Source organism: Protomyctophum bolini (assembly GCF_963924005.1).
Source record: "Protomyctophum bolini genome assembly, chromosome: 11".
Classification (NCBI taxonomy): Eukaryota; Metazoa; Chordata; class Actinopteri; order Myctophiformes; family Myctophidae; genus Protomyctophum; species Protomyctophum bolini.
Window position 1 is genome coordinate 6,431,205 of NC_137872.1, and position 22,510 is coordinate 6,453,714.

Here is a 22,510-nt window from a genome sequence, read left to right on the forward strand (position 1 = left end):
GAAAACTAAATGGAAACTAAATAAAAACTGAGATATGACGACTAAAACTAAGACTAAATATATTGACAATTTTGTCAACAAAAAAAGAAAACTAGACAAAAAATGTTAGATAGGGACTAGTGGACAAGAGATCCAGTACAAGTCATTTTACACTTGGTTGCATGCTGAAAATTGCCAATCTACAAGCTTGCGACGCATTGTGAGCTTGTAGATCGGCTACTTCCCCCAAAAAATCTTGGAGGGAAATAAACTGCACAATGTGGATTATTTTTGAAACATTTAATAGCACATAATATATTTGGCACAAATTATAATTTCGGATGGGGTTTCCGTGGAACATTCATTTGGGGGTCCTTGACATGAAAGTGGTTGAGAACCACTTGTTTAAACAACAACTAAAACAGCTGGAACTTGGATGCAAGCCCAAATATCAACTAGCCTACATTTTTGAAACACGCCCAAGGTCGCACCGTGCTGGTATGTTGTGAGAATGTAGATCACACCCTCACGCAGCCTCCCCCCCGGCTCACAAGGTGGGGCACAGGGGCAGTGCACCAAAGCATTGTGGTCATTGTAGTATAATTCAGCAGGCCAGTCAATCCCTAGTCAAACACACATACGCCACCGTTATCTACTAAAACTATCAACATTGAGCGAACCCTGCATTTTCTTCCAGCGTTGAACTGCCGCTTTGATCTTGTCTGAGTCGCCGCTCTCTCGGCGTCGTTTGGAGAGGGACGCTTTCACCGCGCCGGCCTTCGCGACCGCTTCCGGGTCGCAGACTCGCGTGGGAGCGGCTTTGGAAAGATCCTCCCCAACCCTAACATCGTACCAGTCTTTACCCTTTCGCTCTGTGACCTCACCATCTCTGCTGGAACCGTTGCCCACGCGAACCGACTCTGGATAAGCGGTTGAAGACGGATGGATGGGCGGACGCTCTTTAACAATGCGATGTCCAACCCTAACATCCCGCCTGTCTTTACCCTTTCCTTCTCCAACTTCAATATCTCTGCTGGAACCGTTGCCCCCGCGACTCGACTCCGGATAAACGGTTGAAGACGAATGGATGTGCTGACGCTCTTTAACAATACCATGTCCAACCCAAATCCCCCCCCGGTCATACCCCCACCGAAGTTTGGCGGCGTGTGTTTTCCCCTTCAGGTGTTGGTCTCTAGTGTTGGGGCCGTTCATGTAGCACTCGCAGAGGTGACAGTAGTAGCGTCTCTCGTTAACGCCGCGGCCTTTATTAACCTCTTCAACATATTTTGAGTCTTCCTCTTGCTGGCTAACGACGCCGTTACTGACCGCCTTACTGACCGCTACCGACTGGTTCTCCAGCAGTAAAGCTGCGACGTGTTCCCTCGACTTCAGGTGTTTGTTTGTGGCTTCGTTGCCTTTGCCTCCGCGCTGCGCGATGGGGATGTCGCAGAGTTTACAGTGGAAGCCGAAGACCTTGCCCTCGCGGAGTTCGCGGAGCGCCTCCAGATAGACCGACTTCCCGAGGATGATGTCCACCTGACGGGCCGTGAGCGGCGCGCCTTCACCGTCTGTGGCGTTGTCGCCGGGTGACTCCTCCTTCTGGAGAACAGGAAAACAACAAGGACACGTCACATTTGTTTTCCACTTTGACTGCCCCCGTGTGGCCACATTACTTTATGGTAGTTAGCTTGAGGGTAGTAGCAAACAAGCTCAGCACGCAACAGTAGATCTGCTATTTTTGCTACTTTCGTATTTGAATCCTAAAACGTACCCATTCTGGACACATCCAGCCGATGCTATGAAACAACGATAACGCACCATTTGAGGAACATATCGAAGACTATATGAGTTAAAAATAATAAGAATACAATAAGTTAAAGCCTTGCAACTAGAGCACATTTAACTTTAAACAGTGTCCAGTTTTACCCTTTTCCACTTTGTCATGTGCCACAGTGTAGTACCTCTGCGTAACAACCTATAGGGGTACACGACACATACCCACATTTGAGAAAAAGAACCACTGCATACCAGAACCGGGGTTTGACCTCACCTTGAATGTGTCCCGGGAGACGGCCGGCCAGAGAGGCCCGTACACCTGGCTCTTGAGCGCGGGGTCTTCGTTTGACGTGAAGTGCAGCGGATTTCCCTGAAGGACACACCGGAAGCTGCAGAATTGATGCTCGAGTCGTATCGCCGTCTCACAGATGATCTGACGGCACACGAAACGAGGGAGGGATTACTTTACTTGACTCTGTGTTTATCCGGACAGGACAAACATGCATATTAAACCGTTTCCCCGCCAATTCCGTAAATCTACGTATTTTGGATTAACCTTGCCAAAATCACGGCGATCTACGTGAATTGGTCTTTTATTGAGCTTTTGATCGGCCGAGTCGAGATTCTCCACACATTATTTAGCACTGGGTTGCTAGCTGGAGTTGTCGACATGACTGGAGCGCGCCATCTTGAATTTCTCGTTCACCCGCACCCGCTCTATCCGTTTCTTTAAATGGCTTTTTATCTCTAATTCCTTGTCCCAGCCAGATGGCATCTCTTATCTCTAATTCCTTGATGGCATTTCTGGTCAAAACAAAGGTTTATTCCACGGCCAATAGCTGATGCTGATCCTCCCGATCATGTTTTCTCTGCACTGATCGGTAGACCAGAAGCGATATGTGATCTCTCACACACACACACACACACACACACACACACACACACAACTGGGACGTATCCTCAGTGATGTATCCTGATTACTAGTATTCGGTTTCGGCTGGTGTTTGAGTTGGATGTTTGAGTTGAGTTTGATACTATGGTTGAGTTGAGGACCAGGGTGAAACACTAGCTCTAAACGTGTACAACCGCAAGGTGTTTCTTCTCACCGTGTTGTGGTTGAGGTGAGGACCAGGATGAATCACTATCTCTAATGCGTACAACCGCAAGGTGTTTCTTATCACCGTGTTGTGGTTGAGGTGAGGACCAGGATGAATCACTATCTCTAATGCGTACAACCACAAGGTGTTTCTTATCACCGTGTTGTGGTGGTTGAGGTGAGGACCAGGGTGAAACACTAGCTCTAACGCGTGCAACTGCGAGGTGTTCCTCCTTCTCACCGTGTTGTGGTTGAGGACCAGGGTGTCGAGGACCTTCCCGAATCTCCGCACCAGCTGGCGGACGTCCGAGGCCGCGGTGGGCGTGTCGGGAACGTTGTGGACAACCAGCAGGCGGGTCCAGTGCGCCTGCTGTATGCGAGAACAAACATCCACCACGTCAGTTAACCACATGGACCCCGGGGTCACTATAAACACACATCCACCTCGTCAGTTAACACCCTGAACGCACAGGACGAAGTTCACCATCAGCGGAGTTCACCACCAGTGCCCAGGACAAAGATTGATCAAAAGGACAGAGATTATTGATATAAAAAAATCACTCCACAGCCTGTTGGGCAACATTCAATGTTGCCCAACAGCGGGACGTCATCGAAAATGTTGCCCCCGTTTAGCCGACGAGACCGAAAATCTTAAAACGTTAATAACTCTTGATCTAAATCATAAAGTCTAATTCTAAGCAAGTTGTTAGACAACAGCGGTCCTCCCGTTGTTGTCGATCACCTCTAGCTAAAGTATAAGATAATGCTTAAAACACCAAAAGGGGTTCCCGTCCAGAATGGGTTAAATACATTGCTATTAGCCTCGACGACCTTACAGGCGTATGCAAAGGTTCGTGAGGTTGTGAGCTTGTAGATCGGCTATTTTCAGCATGCAACCAAGTGCACAATAAGCCATTACGTCGCCATCAAGGCACCGCCAAAATAGATTTCAGTCGACTAAAACTAGACCAACACTAAAGCATTAAAAAGATGACAACTAAATGGAATTTAATTCAAAAGAATATGACTGAAACCAAATCAAACATTGCTGTCAAAATCAACACTGAAGAAAAAAAAAGACTTACGTTTTCATTCAGAAGTCTGTACAGCGCCACCTGCGGGGCAGTTAGATTATTATTATTTAGTTAATTCATTAATATTTCAACATTGAAGGAAATCAGGACTGTTATAATCAGCGTTGGTCATATATTACTGAGGAGATGCTTTCTGGTCTAAAGGGGTGGGTCGCCTGGCCCAGCCAGCATGCTTTCTGGTCTAGAGGGGCGGGTAGCCTGGTCCAGCCAGCGTGCTTTCTGGTCTAGAGGGGCGGGTAGCCTGGTCCAGCCAGCGTGCTTTCTGGTCTAGAGGGGCGGGTAGCCTGGCCCAGCCAGCGTGCTTTCTGGTCTAGAGGGGCGGGTAGCCTGGCCCAGCCAGCGTGCTTTCTGGTCTAGAGGGGTGGGTCGCCTGGCCCAGCCAGCGTGCTTTCTGGTCTAGAGGGGCGGGTAGCCTGGTCCAGCCAGCGTGCTTTGTGGTCTGGAGGGGCGGGTAGCCTGGTCCAGCCAGCATGCTTTCTGGTCTAGAGGGGCGGGTAGCCTGGTCCAGCCAGCGTGCTTTCTGGTCTAGCGGGGCGGGTAGCCTGGCCCAGCCAGCATGCTTTCTGGTCTAGAGGGGCGGGTAGCCTGGCCCAGCCAGCATGCTTTGTGGTCTAGCGGGGCGGGTAGCCTGGCCCAGCCAGCGTGCTTTCTGGTCTAGCGGGGCGGGTAGCCTGGCCCAGCCAGCATGCTTTGTGGTCTAGAGGGGCGGGTAGCCTGGCCCAGCCAGCGTGCTTTCTGGTCTAGAGGGGCGGGTAGCTTGGCCTAGCCAGCGTGCTTTCTGGTCTAGAGGGGCGGGTATCCTGGCCCAGCCAGCGTGCTTTCTGGTCTAGAGGGGCGGGTAGCCTGGCCTAGCCAGCGTGCTTTCTGGTCTAGAGGGGCGGGTACAGGCCACGGTACTCTTATTCTGAAGAGATATTCATCATAGTCCAGCTTTAGGTGATAAGGTGACCACCAAAACGGTGGTCAGCCTATGAGGTGACCACCCTTTCAACTTGTGACCTGAACTTGGACCATGAATAGGCGGAACACAGCTGTTATCTGCTAGCTAGCGGAACACAGCTGTTATCTGCTAGCTAGCGGAACACAGCTGTTATCTGCTAGCTAGCGGAACACAGCTCTTATCTGCTAGCTAGCATAACACAGCTCTTATCTGCTAGCTAGCCGAACATAGCTCTTATCTGCTAGCTAGTGGAACACAGCTGTTATCTGCTAGCTAGCGGAACACAGCTGTTATCTGCTAGCTAGCGGAACACAGCTGTTATCTGCTAGCTAGCGGAACGAATTTAACTTCATCACTAGGGATGGACCTCGTTCACTTGTATTGATAATGAGCACCTTATCGATCAGGCTGATCGAGGGCCTGAAATAGAGTACCTTTCTAACAGACAGGCAGGCAATTGAACTTTTTACTTTTGGACAATAATATTGAAGAAACTGATAACTGGTTAATATGTGTACTGTCATTTTAAAAGCGTAATCTAATTGTGTTTACCGAGACAGTGCTGGTTGGCAGGTATCAATACACTTCTAGACCAACATGTTTGTGCCAGCATGGATGATTACATTTATTTCTTGATCACCTTTTCTTTAAACATAACGTCATGGGCCGCTATGCTCGATAGATAGCAGGCTTGATAAACACAAAGTGTATTGATAACGGGTACTCGATACGCTTGTTATGGGGTTTTTTCGAGTATCGAGCTCCATCCCTACTCATCGCAGGGTAAAACATGGACAGATATAGCCAGGGTTGCAGCCTATAGGGTTCTAGAAGTGTACGTACTGGTGTGTTGAGACTGACGGCCTTCTCTATGACCCTGATCTTCACTTCAGAGTCGTTGATCTTTGTCTTCACTCCAGAGCGACTGATCTTCATCGCCATCTCCACGTCTGGCATCACCACCAGCGCCTGACGGACAAACAACCACCGGTCATATGGATTTACACTGCTAAGACCCGAGGACGCGATGCTACACATGTCTTCTAAATCCTTACAGTTTTGGGGGGGAAAACGGGTCTATCATGTCAGTGGTTCTCAAACTTCTTCATGTCAAGAACCCCCCAGACCCAGAATGATATGTGGCGGCGGTGGCTCAGGGCCCAGGGTAGAGTGGCCGGATGGTAACCGCAAGGTTGCCAGTTCGATCCCTGTGGGCTCCCCCAGAGTTGGTGTCGAAGTGTCCTGGACTCTGAACCCCTAATTGCTCCTGATGTGCATGGTTTCCAGTTTCCTCCGCCATCGGTGTGTGAATGTGTGTGTGTGGATGGGTGAATGTAATGCACAATCTACGTAAAGCACCTTGGATAAAGGCACTATATAAATGCACCTTTCACCATTTATGTATTAATTTGGCCGCAGACCTCATCTCAAAATATGTTGTTCGAGGGAACCCCCCAAGAAGCAAAGATATGAGTTCGTATTTTTTTTTAAACATAGAGATTCTAAACGACATGCTATTTTTCAACAGCTAAAGTTTAAACATAATGGTTAAAGTGGTTTAACCCATTCTGACCTGAGATCAGATTCATACGAGGTTTCCGCTGGACACACACTGGTCTGATTAACCCATTCTGACCTGAGATCAGATTCTAAAAATGTCAGTTGTTCTTCGATTTTTCAAAAATAGCAGACCTACAAGCTCGTAGCGCGCCACTCGGTGGCGCGCTACGAGCTTGTAGATCTGCTATTTTTCAATAGCTAAAGCATAACATGATGCTAACACCAAAACGGGTTCCCGTTCAGAATGGGTTAAAGATAAGGTGACACAGATGCGTACCAGGTCTTACATGCCTTCCCTGCAATGCATGTGTGACACCTTCACACACATTCCTAACGATGTGTGTGTGTGAGTGTGCGTGTGCGTGCACGTGCGTGACCTTCACCTTTCCTAGCTTCCTAGCCAGGATGACGTCAGTGGGAGGAGCTCCAAACAGTTTGATGACATCACTCTCAGTGCAGCCACACTGCGGCAGCCCGCTGATCAGAACGGTGGCGGCCGCTTCCTGTGTCAACGACGACGTCCTGTACACGCGCACACACACACACACACACACACACACACACACACACACACGATGTGGGCGGCAGTGGATCAGCGGTAGTGGACTGTGGGCGTTCCCAGTTCGATCCCGGGCTCCCCCCCAGAGATCAGGTCCTTCCACACGGGGTGTGTGTGTGTGTGTGTGTGTGTGTGTGCTTGTGTGTGTGTGAATGTAATGCACAATGTCAAAGCAATTTGGATAAAAGCACTATATAAATTAGGGATGCACCAAAAGGGAAATTCTTGGCCGAAACCGAATATGATTATTATTATTATATATTTTTTTTCCTACCATTGCTGTCATGGCCGTACCTTAAGCTACCTGATTTATGGCAAAATAAATGGTTATGGCAAAACTTAACTTAAATATAAATCACTATTATGGGTCCATAAAACATTTATACAGCTCTTTTGAATGCATTAATTGCCTATTCGGGCCGAAACCGAATAGGCCGAAAATGCATTTTTTGCCATTTTCTGCCGAATATTTTCTGCGGCCAAATATTCGGTGCATCACTAGTATAAATGCACCATTTAGCATTTAGTTAGAGAATGGTGGAGTGAGAGAGTACAGCATGTAAAGCAGGCTCGTAAAAGAAGGTCTAACTCACCCGTTACCGTTACCGACTGTTGTTGAATGGTCGGCTTCTGGTGTCTAGAAGAAAGGAAACGAGGCTATAAATAAAATGCAGAAAAAGAAGACCATTTTGCACACGTACAGCTTCGAAATAGATGACGCCGTAACCGGAAATAGATTCCACTTGATCAACTCTCATTGCCTTGTTTTCCGAGGTGACTGTGCTGCAGCTGCTGGGCAGACGGCCATCGCGACACTAAATGGAATACTTTCAAATTAGGGACGTCCCGGTATACTTTTTTTCGCTTCCGATCCGATCCCAATACATCATTTTCTGTGTTAGCCGATACCGAATACCGATGTGTTTATAGCTAGCTATATATATATATATATATATATATATCTCTTGTGTTGTGTTTATAGCTATCTAGCTATATATCTCGTGTTGTGTTTATAACAGACTCCTCACTCAAATGTGCACTTGCAGTTTGGGCAACTCCAAAGCAAACTCCACATGTTCTAACATTGTATTTACCTGACATAATGTCGACCCCCTTACCCCTGTGTCGGATCGGTGGCTATTCACCGATACCGATATGACCCGATATGACAAATAAGGGTACGATACCGATACAGTATCGGTACATGGCTACTTTCAAAACATTACTGTAAGCAGGGAAATATACCTCGTTTTGTTATTTCTGGGTCAATTTATAAATGTAAAACACTACAATTGTATTTGCACCACATATTTTTTGCTGCCAATTTTTTGTTGCCTAATCTTTTTGATTTATATATGGATGATCTGATATGACACAACAGTTGAATGCTTGTAGCACTGGTTGTATGCTGGGTACCTATTGACCGTGTCAATCATTGGATGTATGCAGATGATCTAGTCATACTGCTGAGCCCAAGTAGCGCTGGACTACAGCAGCAGCTGCTCCACATAGGAGTATATGACACTGAAAAGGATATAATGCCAGTAAGAGTCTTGTTCTTATCTGTAGAACAAAAGAGGACAAAAGTAAAAAAATGTCCTGATTTTAAACTATCTTTTAACACTCTTGGTGTCTGTGGCGAAGTCAAATATCTTGGACATTGATGATGTCAGATGGTAGACAAGTTCACTATGTGTTCAGAAGCATTTAACCATTCTGGGCGGGAAACCCTTTTGGTGTTTTAAGCATTGTGTTATACTTTAGCTATTGCAAAATAGCAGATCTACAAGCTCATGGCGCGGCACTTGTAGGTCTGCTATTTTTTTGGGGGGAAAATTAAAATCTTTGAATATTCTTTCAGAGCAAACGTTTTTTAACTAAAATCTTTGCTCCTGGCGATCTTGAACAACATATTTTCAGATGGGGGTCGGCGGCCAAATACATAAACATGAAAATGTTTGAGAATTGACAAACATGGGGTTTTTCAGAAAACTGTCAAGATTTAGAAGACATTTGTAGAATCGTCCTCAGGTCCAAATGGGTTAGATTACTCCATTTAGAGCTTATTGTACACCACTCTACACTGCCCACTTGTGGTCAAGCTACAGAAAAGCAAGTATTCAGAAACTTCAAGGCAGCCTCTGTAGACATTTTTAAAGCACAGATCAAGACCCACTTCTACAGCATGCTTTTAATTGATCTTTTATTTTTAGTTATTCATGTCCTCACTGTATTGCATTACTGCTTGTTTTTTTAATGTCGTTGCCTTGCTTTTCTTTTTTTTCCCCTCCATTGCTCTGTAAAGCACTTTGAGCTGCATTTCATGTCACGAAAAGTGCTATACAAATAAAGTTTTAATATTATTATTATTATTATTATTAAGTAGCGTATAATGACGCCATGATCATTTTACTCAAAAGGCCTAGATGGTGCAGTGCAAGTTTATTGTTTATTTAACGTTTGTGTTAGGACACAAATACCAATTTGCTCAGACACATAATGGCGCCAATGGCATTTAACCCACTCAGGGCGGGAACCCCTTTGATATTTGAGTTAAAAACGTTCGCTCTGAAATAATATATATATTCAAAAGAGTTGAGCCTCATTTAAAAAAAAAATGCATTTTCAACAGCTAAAGTATAACATAATGCTTAACCCATTCTGGCCGGGAACCCATTTTTGTGTTAGCACTATGTTATGCTTTAGCTATTGAAAAATAGCAGATCTACAAGCTCACAGCGCGCCACCGAGTGGCGCGCTACGAGCTTGTAGGTCTGCTATTTTTTGAAAAATCAAAAGAACGACTGAAAATCTGATCTCGGGTCAGAATTCGTTAATCAGACCAGTGTGTGTCCAGTGGAAACCTCGTATGAATCTGATCTCAGGTCAGAATGGGTTAAAACACCAAAAAGGGGTTAAAAAAAACGATATTTTGTAACTTAACAAATAACAGCCTAATCAGACCCACTGTTTCATCAGCGTCGGAGCTCGTCCTCCTGGTCCCAGCAGGCCGGAGGTCGGTCCTCACAGGAGACGTGGCTGGCGGCGGTGGTCTGCGTCGGGCACACTCGTCACGTCCGGCAGAGTCGTCGCGGCGACGTTTGGAACCATCATGAGAAGAACTCCCTGCAGCTGCAGATTGAGGCAGAGGGGGGGGGGGGGTAATTAACCCATTCTGACCTGAGATCAGATTCATACGAGGTTTCCACTGTGGACACACACTGGTCTGATTAACCCATTCTGACCTGAGATCAGATTCTAAAAATGTCAAGTCGTTCTTCGAACTTTTCAAAAACAGCAGACCTACAAGCTCTTAGCGCGCCACTCGGTGGCGCGCTATGAGCTTGTAGATCTGCTATTTTTCAATAGCTAAAGCACGACACGATGCTATAACACCAAAATGGGTTCCCGTTCAGAATGGGTTAAAGAAAGGCGACATCAAAGGGCTCGATACAACCAAACATCGTTGCCTACATTGCTTATAGCGCTTCACTCATATGGATGTGAAGAATCAACTGACTGAGAGATAACGCTATTGTCACTGCTACTGAATTAGTGACATTTTCACAAGAAACAGACTGTATCATATATGAGTGACTGACTGTCACAAACGATACAGAGAAACCTCTCTGAAAATAACGCAGAGAGAGAGCTACCGGTAGTTTATTTTTGGACCACAATGCTTATATGAAACAAAATTACTTCCGTGAACCAGGCAGAACCAGGGGATGAGCAAGTGATGTCAGGGCTTTGGCACTCTATAAAACATGTATTTGGGACTTAAATTAGTCTCATTCGGGCGAAGACCTTTTGGTCGAAACGCGGAGGTCCCGTTTAATTCCCCTTCCTCATCAAACAATACATTATATGAACCTTTTTCACCAAAGACGGAGTGCCTTGGATTCCTTTCTTTTCAAGTCTGCAATTTACACCTTTGGAATCGAGCAGTACAACTTTAAGAGTGCCGTGCTACGATATTGCAGATCTGCTATTTTTTGAAAAATTGTGAAAATGTGGTGCAAATCTTTGAATATATATTCTTTCAGTGCAAACGTTTTGAACTCAAATCTTTGCTTCTGGGGGGGGGGGGTCTCTGGAACGACATATTTTCTCTTTTCACTGACATAGAAACATAACTTTGTCAGAAAACTTTTACGATTTAGAAGACACCTATGCTTTCTATGACATAGGCAGGATCCGCCGGGAGAAACTAGACACAGCTGCACTACATGAGACTAATGAATTAGAGCGACAGAGAGAGGAGTGTGTGTGTGTATGTATGTGTGTGCATCAATTTAACAAAGGTGCAGATGATCATAAATCAGCAGCAGAGACAGCGACGTTTGCGTTACTGTATGCCGAATTTAAGTGAACTCGGCTTCAGACACTTTTTTTTCCTCCTTGGATTTTTTTTTTAATTTCCATTTTTTCATGTCATATGAAAGCAGGATATCATAGCTTCAAATTGATATATATATATATTGGTTGTTCCGTTTTTCTCCTCTGGTGAAGAGATGGCAGACTCTCAGTCATATCTGGTCACTTATTACGACACCGCTGGTACAACACTAGAAACCGTTTTGTTGCGTCTCGACCCATCGGTGTGGTTTGGCCTTTATGTGTCACGTGTGTTTTTTATTGGTCTCAGTTATCATGCTTCAGTTCCTTGATCTGCCCCTCGTGGCGCTCGATCTCGCGCTGCAGACGTTCGATCTCCGCCTTGTGTTGGGCGATCTCCTCCTTGGGGTTCTTCCGCAGCGCGGCCAGCTTCTCCTGCTCCTTGCGCTTGAAGTACATCTCCTCCTGGGCCGCCTGTCTCTTCCCGAAGGCCCCGCCCGCGTCTCTGATGGAGCCGCCGCCTCCTCCGCCCTTCCCCGCGCCCGAGCCCAGATCGCCCATCTCCCGTCTCTGCAGCTGTGTGCTGACGAAGTTCCTGATGCAGGGACTCAAGAATCTCACCATGGTTACTCTCTATGAACGATCGACGTGGAGTGATTCGCGGTACTGGCTGTCGGAGTACTTGTAGTGCGGTTAAACGTTGCCATGGTACACGGAGGCCGGCCTGTGACATCAGTCTTATATCGGTGACATCAGGGATCTCCATATACAGGCATGAAAGGGTTACCAGTATAAGAGGGCGAGAAGTGACCTCGGACTAAAAGGCGAGAAGCGCACTGAAACGCCACGTCCTGGAATACCCATAAATGGACATTTCTTTGTACACACTGCGGTGCTTGTAGATTGGCTATTTTCACTACTTCTTAACCCATTTAGACCCGAGGACGTAAGGACGATTCTACAAAATGCAATTTTTCAGAAAATGCCACTTTTCTGAAAGTCAGTCGTTCTCAAACATATTCATGTCAAGGACCCCCAAAATTATATGTACTTGGCTGCCGACCCCCAAAATATGTTGTAACAGGGACCCTCCAGAAGCAAGGCTTTGAGTTAAAAACGTTCGCTCGGAAAGAATATATATTCAAAGATTTGCACCACATTTTCACAATAAATAAATAAATAGCAGACCTACAAGCTCATAGCGCGTCACCGAGTGCCGCACTAAGAGCTTGTAGATCTGCTATTTTTCAATAGCTAAAGCATTAGTTAGTAGTTAGTTGCTGCGAGAGTGAGGTCTAGCCAACACCAACTCGGGGTTCCTGGATCGCTGCCCTCCACAGATTGCTATCAGGTTCTTGAGCTCTGCAGTGTAGTCAGCCAAGCTGTCGCACCGCAGCATAACATAATGCTTAAAGCACCAAAAGGGGTTCCCGCCCGAAATGGGTTAAACACGGTATTACTGAATACAATTCCTTTCATTTTGTTTTTAAATAAATAAACTTTTTTTGTACGCCCTCATAACACTCCGGTTGCGGTGCGATGAAATAACAAAAACAAAACAAAAAACCGGAAATGTACATTCCACTTCTGTGGGGGACGCAGTCTTTAGAATGCTGATAAGTCGGATTCTTCTTTTTGGCTCAAAACAAGCTAGATTTGTGTCTCATTTCTAGTCTAAATGATATGATCCTCGGGTCATTTACCTTAGTGGTGACAGGAGAGACGGGGGGTAATTTACCTTAGTGGTGACAGGAGAGACGGGGGGTCATTTACCTTGGTGGTGACAGGAGAGACGGGGGGTCATTTACCTTAGTGGTGACAGGAGAGACGGGGGGTCATTTACCTTGGTGGTGACAGGAGAGACGGGGGGTCATTTACCTTAGTGGTGACAGGAGAGACGGGGGGTCATTTACCTTAGTGGTGACAGGAGAGACGGGGGGTCATTTACCTTGGTGGTGACAGGAGAGACGGGGGGTCATTTACCTTAGTGGTGACAGGAGAGACGGGGGGTCATTTACCTTGGTGGTGGTAGGAGTGCCGGGGGGTCATTTACCTTGGTGGTGGTAGGAGCGGCTCCTCCAGTAGGAGCGCTCCTTCTTCTTGGCGGTGTGGCGGCGGCGGACCGGGGAGCGTTCTCTGCTCCGCTCTGGGTGGCCGTCAGACGGAGACGAGAAGGCAACCGCCTTTCTGCGTTTGCCAGGCGGAGGACTAGGGGTCGCTGGAGACAAGGAACGTTTGCCAGGCGGGGGACTAGGGGGCGCTGGAGACCGGGAGTGGGACGTGGAGACAGGATGCTCCTGGGCGTACCGGGCGTTCTTCTGGCCACAATCTTGGACCGGGGACGTTTCCCTCCTGGAGTGGCCACCACCAGGAGGGGTAGAGCTGTCATGATTAGAACATGACAGAAAATGATTAGTTGTCACACAGACCAGACAGACAGACAGACAGACAGGCAGACAGGCAGACAGGCAGACAGGCAGACAGACAGACAGACAGACAGACAGACAGACAGACAGACAGACAGACAGACAGACAGACAGACAGACAGACAGACAGACAGGCAGGCAGGCAGACAGACAGACAGGCAGGCAGACAGACAGATCCGTCAGATCCGTCAGAGGGCAATGTATGGCTTCTGCAAGACGTGGCGTTTAAATGGCTCACTTGTTGCGTGGGTCATGCCAGGAGTCGGTGTATCTCACGCTTTGGCCATGATGCTCACTGATTGGCTCATGATGCTCAATCCAATCCTGGAGACAAAGAAAGAAAGCATATTAAACTAAAGTAGTGTTTCTGTGACTCTTTGACCTGCAGAGAACACCTTTGTGATGTCATTGATCACATGACCCCAAGTTCTAGACCTCCAGTTCTAGGCTTAACAGAAGAGGGGAGTTTATTATTGGGGTTATAGTCATCATATAATATCTTAGTTTTAATTTAGTTTCCATTTAGTTTGTCAGTGAAAAAAGGTAAAGTCGACTAACATTTTTCGTCAGTTTTAGTCGACGAAATGAACACTGGAGCAGGTGTGAGGGTGGCACACGTTGGCACTGACCTGGGCTGACGGATCACACGCCGTGGAGGGAGCGCAGGGCGACCTCTCGGCAGTCCCGCGTGATTCCAAGACGGGACGCCGCCTGCGTGTCAACGACGAGGGGTCGCCCCACGTCCCGGACGAAGGGCTGGGTTCGGGGCCGTCCCCACCGAGCTCTCGGCCTGGAGGTAGGGTCGTCGACCATTGTTACAAGATAAATCATCACAATTATTTGAGATAATCGCAATTACTTTTGTCATAATTGTCGTTATCATGTCCATGTTGAGAAATGTTCAGACAAAAAACCAAAGCAGAAAGATCAGATCTACAAGTTCACAAATGTGTCAATTTGTGACGCGTTGTAAGCTTGTAGATCAGCTATTTCCGCCGTTTAAAAAAATATAACATTTATAAAAATTGCAGTAATTTCTTGGTATATTTGAGTTAATTATCATATCTGCCCTGTGCACTTTTTTATTACGAAGCCTAAGAGCCAAACATAAATGTAATTTCTATTCATATTAATGCATCCAATGCATGTTCCAAAACACATTCCAACACATTCCAATGCATCCAATGCATGTTCCAAAACACATTCCAAAACACATTAAATCGTTAATCGCAATTATTTTATTCGTGTGACAATGAATCGTCAGCTTAAACGTGTAATTGTGACAGACCTACCTGGATGACGAGATCCGTAGATCCGTGGGGGAGGTTCTCTTGCAGAATGCGACGACTCGTGAACCTCGAAGCCTGACCTGCAGCGATCCGGCTCTTCTGCGGTGCGCTCGTTCAGTCCGAAGGGTTGCAGACGAGCATGTTGCCTTTCAGGCATGCTCTCTCTATCGCCATATTTATCGGTGGCTCGACTAGCATGGCCGTAGTCGATGCATTTCGCTGCAGGCTCATTGGTGGATCGACTAGCGTGGCCGTAGTCGATGCAGTTCCCTGCAGGCTCATCCGTGGTTGGACTAGCGTGGCCATAGTCGATGCATTTCGCTGCAGTCTGCGGAAAGCCGTGGAACCCAGCGGGCACTTCTGGGGTTCGTGAACGTCCCGTACTTGGCAAGGAGCGGCCAGGAGACGAGGGTATGTCGTGGACGGCGCCTGAAGACGAAGAAGCACTCTGAGAATATGAAGAGGAGGAGGCCACTCCGTTCCGGACTTTATTTGATTTATTCGCCTGCAAAAGCCGAATGATGAAGGGTAAACTTTCAGCATTCAACCGATCTTCGGGAAACTGGCTCAGAAAGTGGAGATCTTCGTTGGATAACCCCACGCCGGCCAAGATTCTCTCTGCACTTTCCGGCGTGTATAAACCTTGCTTATCATCCGCACCCCTACCACCACAACCATGGGAGCCCCTGGTCTGAGGGGAGGCTGGGCGTTGCACCCAGGCCTGGTCACCCATGGAGCCACCCATCGAGCCCCTGGTCTGAGGAGAGGCTGGGCCACATACGGGGCGTTGCACCCAGGCCTGGTCAGCCATGGAGCCACCCATCGAGCCCCTGGTCTGAGGGGAGGCTGGGCCACAGACCCAGGCCTGGACACCTATCGAGCCCCTGGTCTGAGGGGAGGCTGGGCCACAGACCCAGGCCTGGACACCTATCGAGCCCCTGGTCTGAGGGGAGGCTGGGCCACAGACGAGGCCTTGCACCCAGGCCTGGTCAACCATGGAGCCCCTGGTCTGAGGGGAGGCTGGGCCACAGACGAGGCCTTGCACGCAGGCCTGGTCACCCAAGGAGCCCCTGGTCTGAGGGGAGGCTGGGCCACAGACGAGGCCTTGCACCCAGGCCTGGTCACCCATCGCAGAGTGGCCGCTCTGTGGCCGCTGGGGTTGGCTGGAGCTGTAGTAGCGTGGCTGTGGCGGCCCCTGTTGCTGGCTGTGGTGGTGATACATCACGTCGTCGCGACGCTTACACTTCTCAGCGCGCGCCGTCGATTGTACCGAGATCTCTCCGTCTGGATAGCAGGAGGAGACCGTGATCTCTGGTACCGTCGGTGGTGCCAAATCTTCTGCTGCTCTGCTCCAAATCCTGTGAGATTTGAAAAGATGTGTTTGTTTTTTTTAGACGGGTGTTTGTCTCCCCACAAATGTTCATGATCAAATACCACATTATTTCCCTACTCGGTCCGTGTCTCCTAGGAGGGAGAATAATACAATATATTTTTAAAAAATCTTCAATTCATCAGAACATTTAGAAACGTACAAATATACACTTCTATATAAAAATGTTGGTGTGTGTTTTTTTTTATGTTGTACGGGTCACTGTGTGCCTTTGTTGTCTTGTATTGTGTATTGTTTTGTATCTGTATGCTGCAGAGCGGGTCCTTGGGGTCCAAGAAAAATGTCTTCCTTGGGAGACAAAATAAAGAAACCTTGGACCTCGTATTCCTTAAGGGTGTGCGGGCAGTGCCCGAAGTAGCCCCTCTCGGAACCCTCCATAAAGCTTTTATGAAATTTGGATGACGCTTTATGTAGGGTCCCTGTACGTTACTTTATTTTCGTATGGGGATTTTCGAACGCGGAACATAAACATCCTCCGCATAAGTCAATCTGCGCTCTTTCAGGACTTTTTTTCTTGTGAGGGCTTCTGAATGTGTGAACTATAAGTACCTATACATACCGCTGCGAATATCTCCTGTGTCGCGGAAGCCGTTAAGTATTTTTGTCTTTGTTTGACCGATTTGGTCGCTTTGATTCTTCTTGTTTATTTACCGTTTATTGTACCGCCTCCGATGTGCGGTTGGCTTGTGCCGGCTACGTTCCTGCCTCTGATCTGCTCTGTCATAGCTATAGCGCCACTAGCTAGCTAGATAGGCGGTACAATGAGGTGTCAATAAACAAGGTAGGAAGAGAAGAAGCAAAGCGACATTTTTAATCAAACATAGATTAAAAATACTTAACGGCTTCCGCGACACAGGAGATATTCGCAGCGGTATGTATATGTACTTATAGTTCACACATTCAGAAGCCCTCACACGGGGAAAAAAGTCGTCAAAGTGCACAGATTGACTTATCCGAACGTGTTTACATTTATTTATGTGTGCGTATACCTGGTGGCAGGGTGGAGATGGAATAGGACCCAATGCTCTGGGTCTACAAAATGTCAGAAACTTCAGTAGCATTGGGTTCTGCTTGTAGGGCTATGCCCGAAGGTGAGCTAGCAAATTATGCTTAGGCCCACTGGGTCATCAATATATCTGGTAACATTTTAGATTGTATTTGTTTACACACCATCATTATAATGTTCTTATTTTGATCATGAGACCCAAATTACTGAATGTCAGTCTCCAGGTTTTCTTCAGAATGATGCATGACACCATTTACGACACTATGGCATATCACTGGTACTATGGCTGTTATCAAATCAAATGTTTTATTTGCAAGGTCCCCCATATAACTCTGAGTGTTCATAAGAGTCCATTTGGTTCCATGTGTACACTCCCAGAGTTACATGTGTTATGGCCATCTCTTTATGCGCTGGATGTCCGTTTAAAATATATATATATATATATATATATAAATATTTTAATTTGCAAGCAGTCTACATAATATAAGGTAGAAGGGGAGAATTGTTACAACTTTTGAGCAACGTGTGCCGGTTATCTCTCCTAATATAATGGTACCAACATTCAATACAGAATCATGGAATTGTGGACAAAATCTTATCCAACGAGTCAACGACAACTAAATATTCTTATAGTTTTGGGTCTGAGAGGCTAAATGTCATCACATGGTGGTCCGTGGCTCAGATGCAGAACAAATAAAATAATGGTTCTAGATATGAAAAGGGTTGAAAACCACACTAATAATAACTGCTAATAACCGATAATGTAACTGAATAACTGTACCTTTCTATCACGCGTTGTTGTGGAACTTCTTGGATTTGTGTGTTTATTCTCCTCCTCACTCCTCAGAGCGACGCGCATGCGCAGTTTCAGCTCAGCTCAGGCTGACTCATCAAAAGCAGATGAATGGATCATCTTGTTGAGTTCAATGCCTCCCCTTCCCCACAGGGAGGCGCTGTGGAGCTGAATGTATGAGTGGGCGAGGTGATTTCAATCTTGTGCATGTATGTTGATTCACACACACCGTCGGCTAATTTCAATTACATGCATTATTATTGTTACATGTTACATTAAATAAACTAAGCATATACAAAAAATAAAGACCCAGGAATTGAAAGTTCAGCTTCAAATTGTGTCTGCTAAGCTAAGATAAAAGGGCGCAAACTGCTCTCTGAGGCACAGTCTCTGGTCAGGAACCTCCTTCTTTGGGAGGAGCCGTTCAGCCACTAGGTCTGATTGGAGGGGAGCTCATACACACTCAGCCCACGCTCTTCATCCGTTTGTTTGATTGGCCGGGCGCACAGCCGCACATAGACAGTAGTACTAGGCGAGGTGTTGTTGAAGATATAAAAGGTCTAGCGCGCCTCTCATCCAGCACATTCTTTTGAGATTTAACTAAACATACATCAAAATGAGCGGCAGAGGAAAGACCGGAGGAAAGGCCAGGGCGAAGGCTAAGACCCGCTCATCCCGTGCCGGGCTCCAGTTCCCGGTGGGTCGTGTCCACAGGCTGCTGCGTAAAGGCAACTATGGCCAGAGAGTGGGCGCCGGAGCTCCCGTGTACCTCGCTGCGGTGCTCGAGTATCTGACCGCTGAGATCCTGGAGTTGGCTGGAAACGCCGCCCGTGACAACAAGAAGACTCGTATCATCCCCCGTCACCTCCAGTTGGCCGTCCGCAACGACGAGGAGCTCAACAAACTCCTGGGTGGAGTGACCATCGCTCAGGGCGGTGTGCTGCCCAACATCCAGGCTGTTCTGCTGCCCAAGAAGACTGAGAAAGCCTCCAAGAAATAGATCCGCTTCATTTCGACCGAACAAACTCTACAAAGGCTCTTTTAAGAGCCACCCACTGTTTCCACATAAGAGACACTTCCAATGAAGCATCCCTTAAATTATTTATTTTGTAGCCTAAAGAACCACGATTTAACTACACTGATATTTACAAGACGCCTCTAGTTCTCAAGCCTTGCAGTTATCTCCAGTCCACTGTAACTGTTCAGCAACAGCAGGCCAATTACAGTTTACGTTAAGCTGCAATAAGTAATTGCATAGGCTAGTACTGAACTAAGCCGGCCCTACACTGCTCTGTATGAAATGTTATGAGATTATAGAATAGCTGCACCTTACATTTCAACATGTTTACAATATTTTAGGTTAAACTAACTGGATTTAGCATGACATTAGGTTTTGATACAATAAATACTTTAGTAATCTACATGTGTAATGGCACAATTTTATACTATGTAGTTGTGTACTATTGTGTTGTCAAGGTAGTCATAAAACAGTCATCATACATTGTATTGAATTTCCACAATTTTACTAAATATCACATATTCTATCCATTTTACCACATTGCATCACATTCATGTCTGAATAAGTCTTCATCTGGACAAACTGGTTTAGGTGGCAGGCTCTGTAATTTCCATTCAGGGCGGGAACCCCATTTGGGGTTCTCTTCTTGTTGCCATTTACAACAGTATATACCGGTATAGCAACATAACATTTCAGTCCTAAATGGGCTAATATTTGCCTATTTTTTTTTTTGTCTGAATACCAGCACCCATACATAGATAGATATGTGCACCATATAGGACTGTAGAATAAAATAGATCCTCGGGACCGCTGTTGACATGGTTAAATGATATGTGGTTGAAAGTACCTACGTATAATTAAAGGACAACTCTAGTTTTTTTTTTTCATGTTCATGTTTTAGGTTGTTATTAGAAAAAGTAAAAGATGAGTGTTAATTATTTTTCGTCTATAGACTACATTTGCACCTTGATGTTGGTTGTTTCAACATCTAATCTAAATCAATTTAGAATATTTTCACCCCAGTTTTAGAAGGTAATTCAGACGTCTAAAAGTAGGTCTGAATACAATCTCTTTACATGTACCATGTAACACCAGTAAGACGCGCAAACGCGGGAAGCATAGTCCTCCATTGAAAGTCTGTATAGCGTGTCCTAAACGGCCAAGACATGTCTAATATCCAGTCCCTGGTGGATGGCAGAATTGGAGTAGGCCATACTGCCAAAAGCCAGCTCAGTGGCCTTGTGGTTAGAGTGTCCGCCCTGAGACTGGGAGGTTGGGGTTCAATCCCCAGGCCGGGTCATACCAAAGACTCTAAAAATGGGACCCAGTGCCTCCCTGCTTGACACTCAGCATCAAGGTTTGGATTGGGGGTAAGTCCCTGCGACATACTAGCGTCATGTCCAGGGGGTGTACATGTACATCAAGCTGCCTCATGCTACAGAAACAGGAGATAGGCTCCTGCCCTATGGGCCCCATGGCTCGGCAAGGCTACGTATACTGCCAAAAGTTCAGGGTGTAAAAACTCACTGCATATTTAACCTCCAGCAAGCTACACACATTCCTATTGACTATGTAATAGAACACGAAAGTAATTGTTATAACACACTTCATCGCTTTATAATTAAGATTAAGATAGAGAAACCAGTGTCCATTGGCACAACATTTTATATATCCTCTAGTCGAATTAGAGAACTACGATCGATGCTTATAAATGGCTGTGTTTTGGACTGTAAAAGCTTAATGCAAATTAAATTCACACCCACTTGCCATCAAATCAATTGATTCAATTTGGGGCTATGGTTTGGGATAAATTGAGCTCCCATACCGGGACTCGGAGTCGAACCCGGGCCGCCTGGGTGAAAACCAGGAATCCTAACATAATATATGGGAAAATGACTTTGAGTTTGTGCTTAACTTGAAGTCAGCGACCCACTCACCCCATCTTGAATCACGAACATGATGACATTTGATTGATTTGAGGTGTACAGAATACTTTCTCTAATAACAACCTAAAACATGAACCTTGGTTAAAAAAAACTAAAGTTGTCCTTTAAAGTAAAGGCTCAATGTGCTAATGAATCCATTCAGACCGTTGGTGAGAACAAAGACAGCAGAACATGTCTGCTATTGTGTGAATGGGGGAGGGAGTCTGCAGCTTTGGCACCGCCCAGTGCACTGCAGAGCAGTCTGCCTGTCCCCCCTTACGTCCTCAGAACACACATAAAAAGGCAAGGCTCTGAGCTCTCAAATCACTCAGATTTCTAACTGCAACTACAGCTGAACTCAAAATGTCAGGCCGAGGAAAAGGAGGAAAGGGACTTGGAAAAGGAGGCGCCAAACGCCATCGCAAGGTTCTTCGTGATAACATCCAGGGAATCACCAAGCCTGCTATCCGCCGTCTGGCTCGCCGTGGCGGAGTGAAGCGTATCTCCGGTCTGATCTACGAGGAGACCCGCGGTGTCCTCAAGGTGTTCCTGGAGAACGTGATCCGTGACGCCGTCACCTACACCGAGCACGCAAAGAGAAAGACCGTGACCGCCATGGATGTTGTCTATGCGCTGAAGAGACAGGGACGCACTCTGTACGGATTCGGAGGTTAATAACGCTGACTTGATCTACAAACGACCCAAAGGCTCTTTTAAGAGCCAACCACATGCACTTTACAGAGTTTATTCCATTCAAGTAGTCAATATTTGCTTCTAAGTTTGCATATGAGCCATGATTCATGGACTGACAGTGGTTACCCACTGAGCATTTTTGTATTATAATAAGAAAAGTGGTCTAAAAACATCGTTTCAACGTCTATAGACTACATTTGCACCTTGATGTTGGTTGTTTCAACATCTAATCTAAATACATTTAGAATATTTTCACCCCAGTTTTAGAAGGTAATTCAGACGTCTAAAAGTAGGTCTGAATACAATCTCTTTACATGTACCATGTAACACCAGTAAGACGCGCAAACGCGGGAAGCATAGTCCTCCATTGAAAGTCTGTATAGCGTGTCCTAAACGGCCAAGACATGTCTAATATCCAGTCCCTGGTGGATGGCAGAATTGGAGTAGGCCATACTGCCAAAAGCCAGCTCAGTGGCCTTGTGGTTAGAGTGTCCGCCCTGAGACTGGGAGGTTGGGGTTCAATCCCCAGGCCGGGTCATACCAAAGACTCTAAAAATGGGACCCAGTGCCTCCCTGCTTGACACTCAGCATCAAGGGTTGGATTGGGGGTAAGTCCCTGCGACATACT

General features: G+C 46.4%; 4 protein-coding genes across 4 annotated transcripts; 2 read left to right on the plus strand and 2 right to left on the minus strand.

The window, feature by feature from the left end:
* Window positions 1-291: 291 nt before the first annotated feature.
* LOC308324437 (uncharacterized protein) lies at window positions 292-15,880 on the minus strand (the record flags this gene model as incomplete). Its single annotated transcript, XM_080776484.1, has 12 exons — window positions 292-1,578; window positions 2,030-2,188; window positions 3,093-3,221; window positions 3,937-3,966; window positions 5,729-5,854; window positions 6,829-6,967; window positions 7,598-7,641; window positions 9,973-10,136; window positions 13,396-13,724; window positions 14,007-14,092; window positions 14,398-14,558; window positions 15,061-15,880. The coding sequence occupies 12 exons, from the start codon at window positions 15,878-15,880 to the stop codon at window positions 628-630; spliced, it is 3,138 nt and encodes a 1,045-aa protein (XP_080632610.1). The 3' UTR covers window positions 292-627.
* LOC308324341 (ATPase inhibitor mai-2, mitochondrial-like) lies at window positions 11,649-11,966 on the minus strand (the record flags this gene model as incomplete). Its single annotated transcript, XM_080776383.1, has 1 exon — window positions 11,649-11,966. One exon carries the CDS (start codon window positions 11,964-11,966, stop codon window positions 11,649-11,651), a length of 318 nt encoding a protein of 105 aa, XP_080632509.1.
* Window positions 15,881-18,862: 2,982 nt separating the features above from the next.
* Window positions 18,863-19,246, plus strand: LOC308324822 (histone H2A-like; the record flags this gene model as incomplete). Its single annotated transcript, XM_080777128.1, has 1 exon — window positions 18,863-19,246. One exon carries the CDS (start codon window positions 18,863-18,865, stop codon window positions 19,244-19,246), a length of 384 nt encoding a protein of 127 aa, XP_080633254.1.
* A 2,306-nt stretch (window positions 19,247-21,552) lies between these two features.
* On the plus strand, window positions 21,553-21,864 carry LOC308324239 (histone H4; the record flags this gene model as incomplete). Its single annotated transcript, XM_080776237.1, has 1 exon — window positions 21,553-21,864. The coding sequence occupies one exon, from the start codon at window positions 21,553-21,555 to the stop codon at window positions 21,862-21,864; it is 312 nt and encodes a 103-aa protein (XP_080632363.1).
* Between the last annotated feature and the right edge of the window lie 646 nt (window positions 21,865-22,510).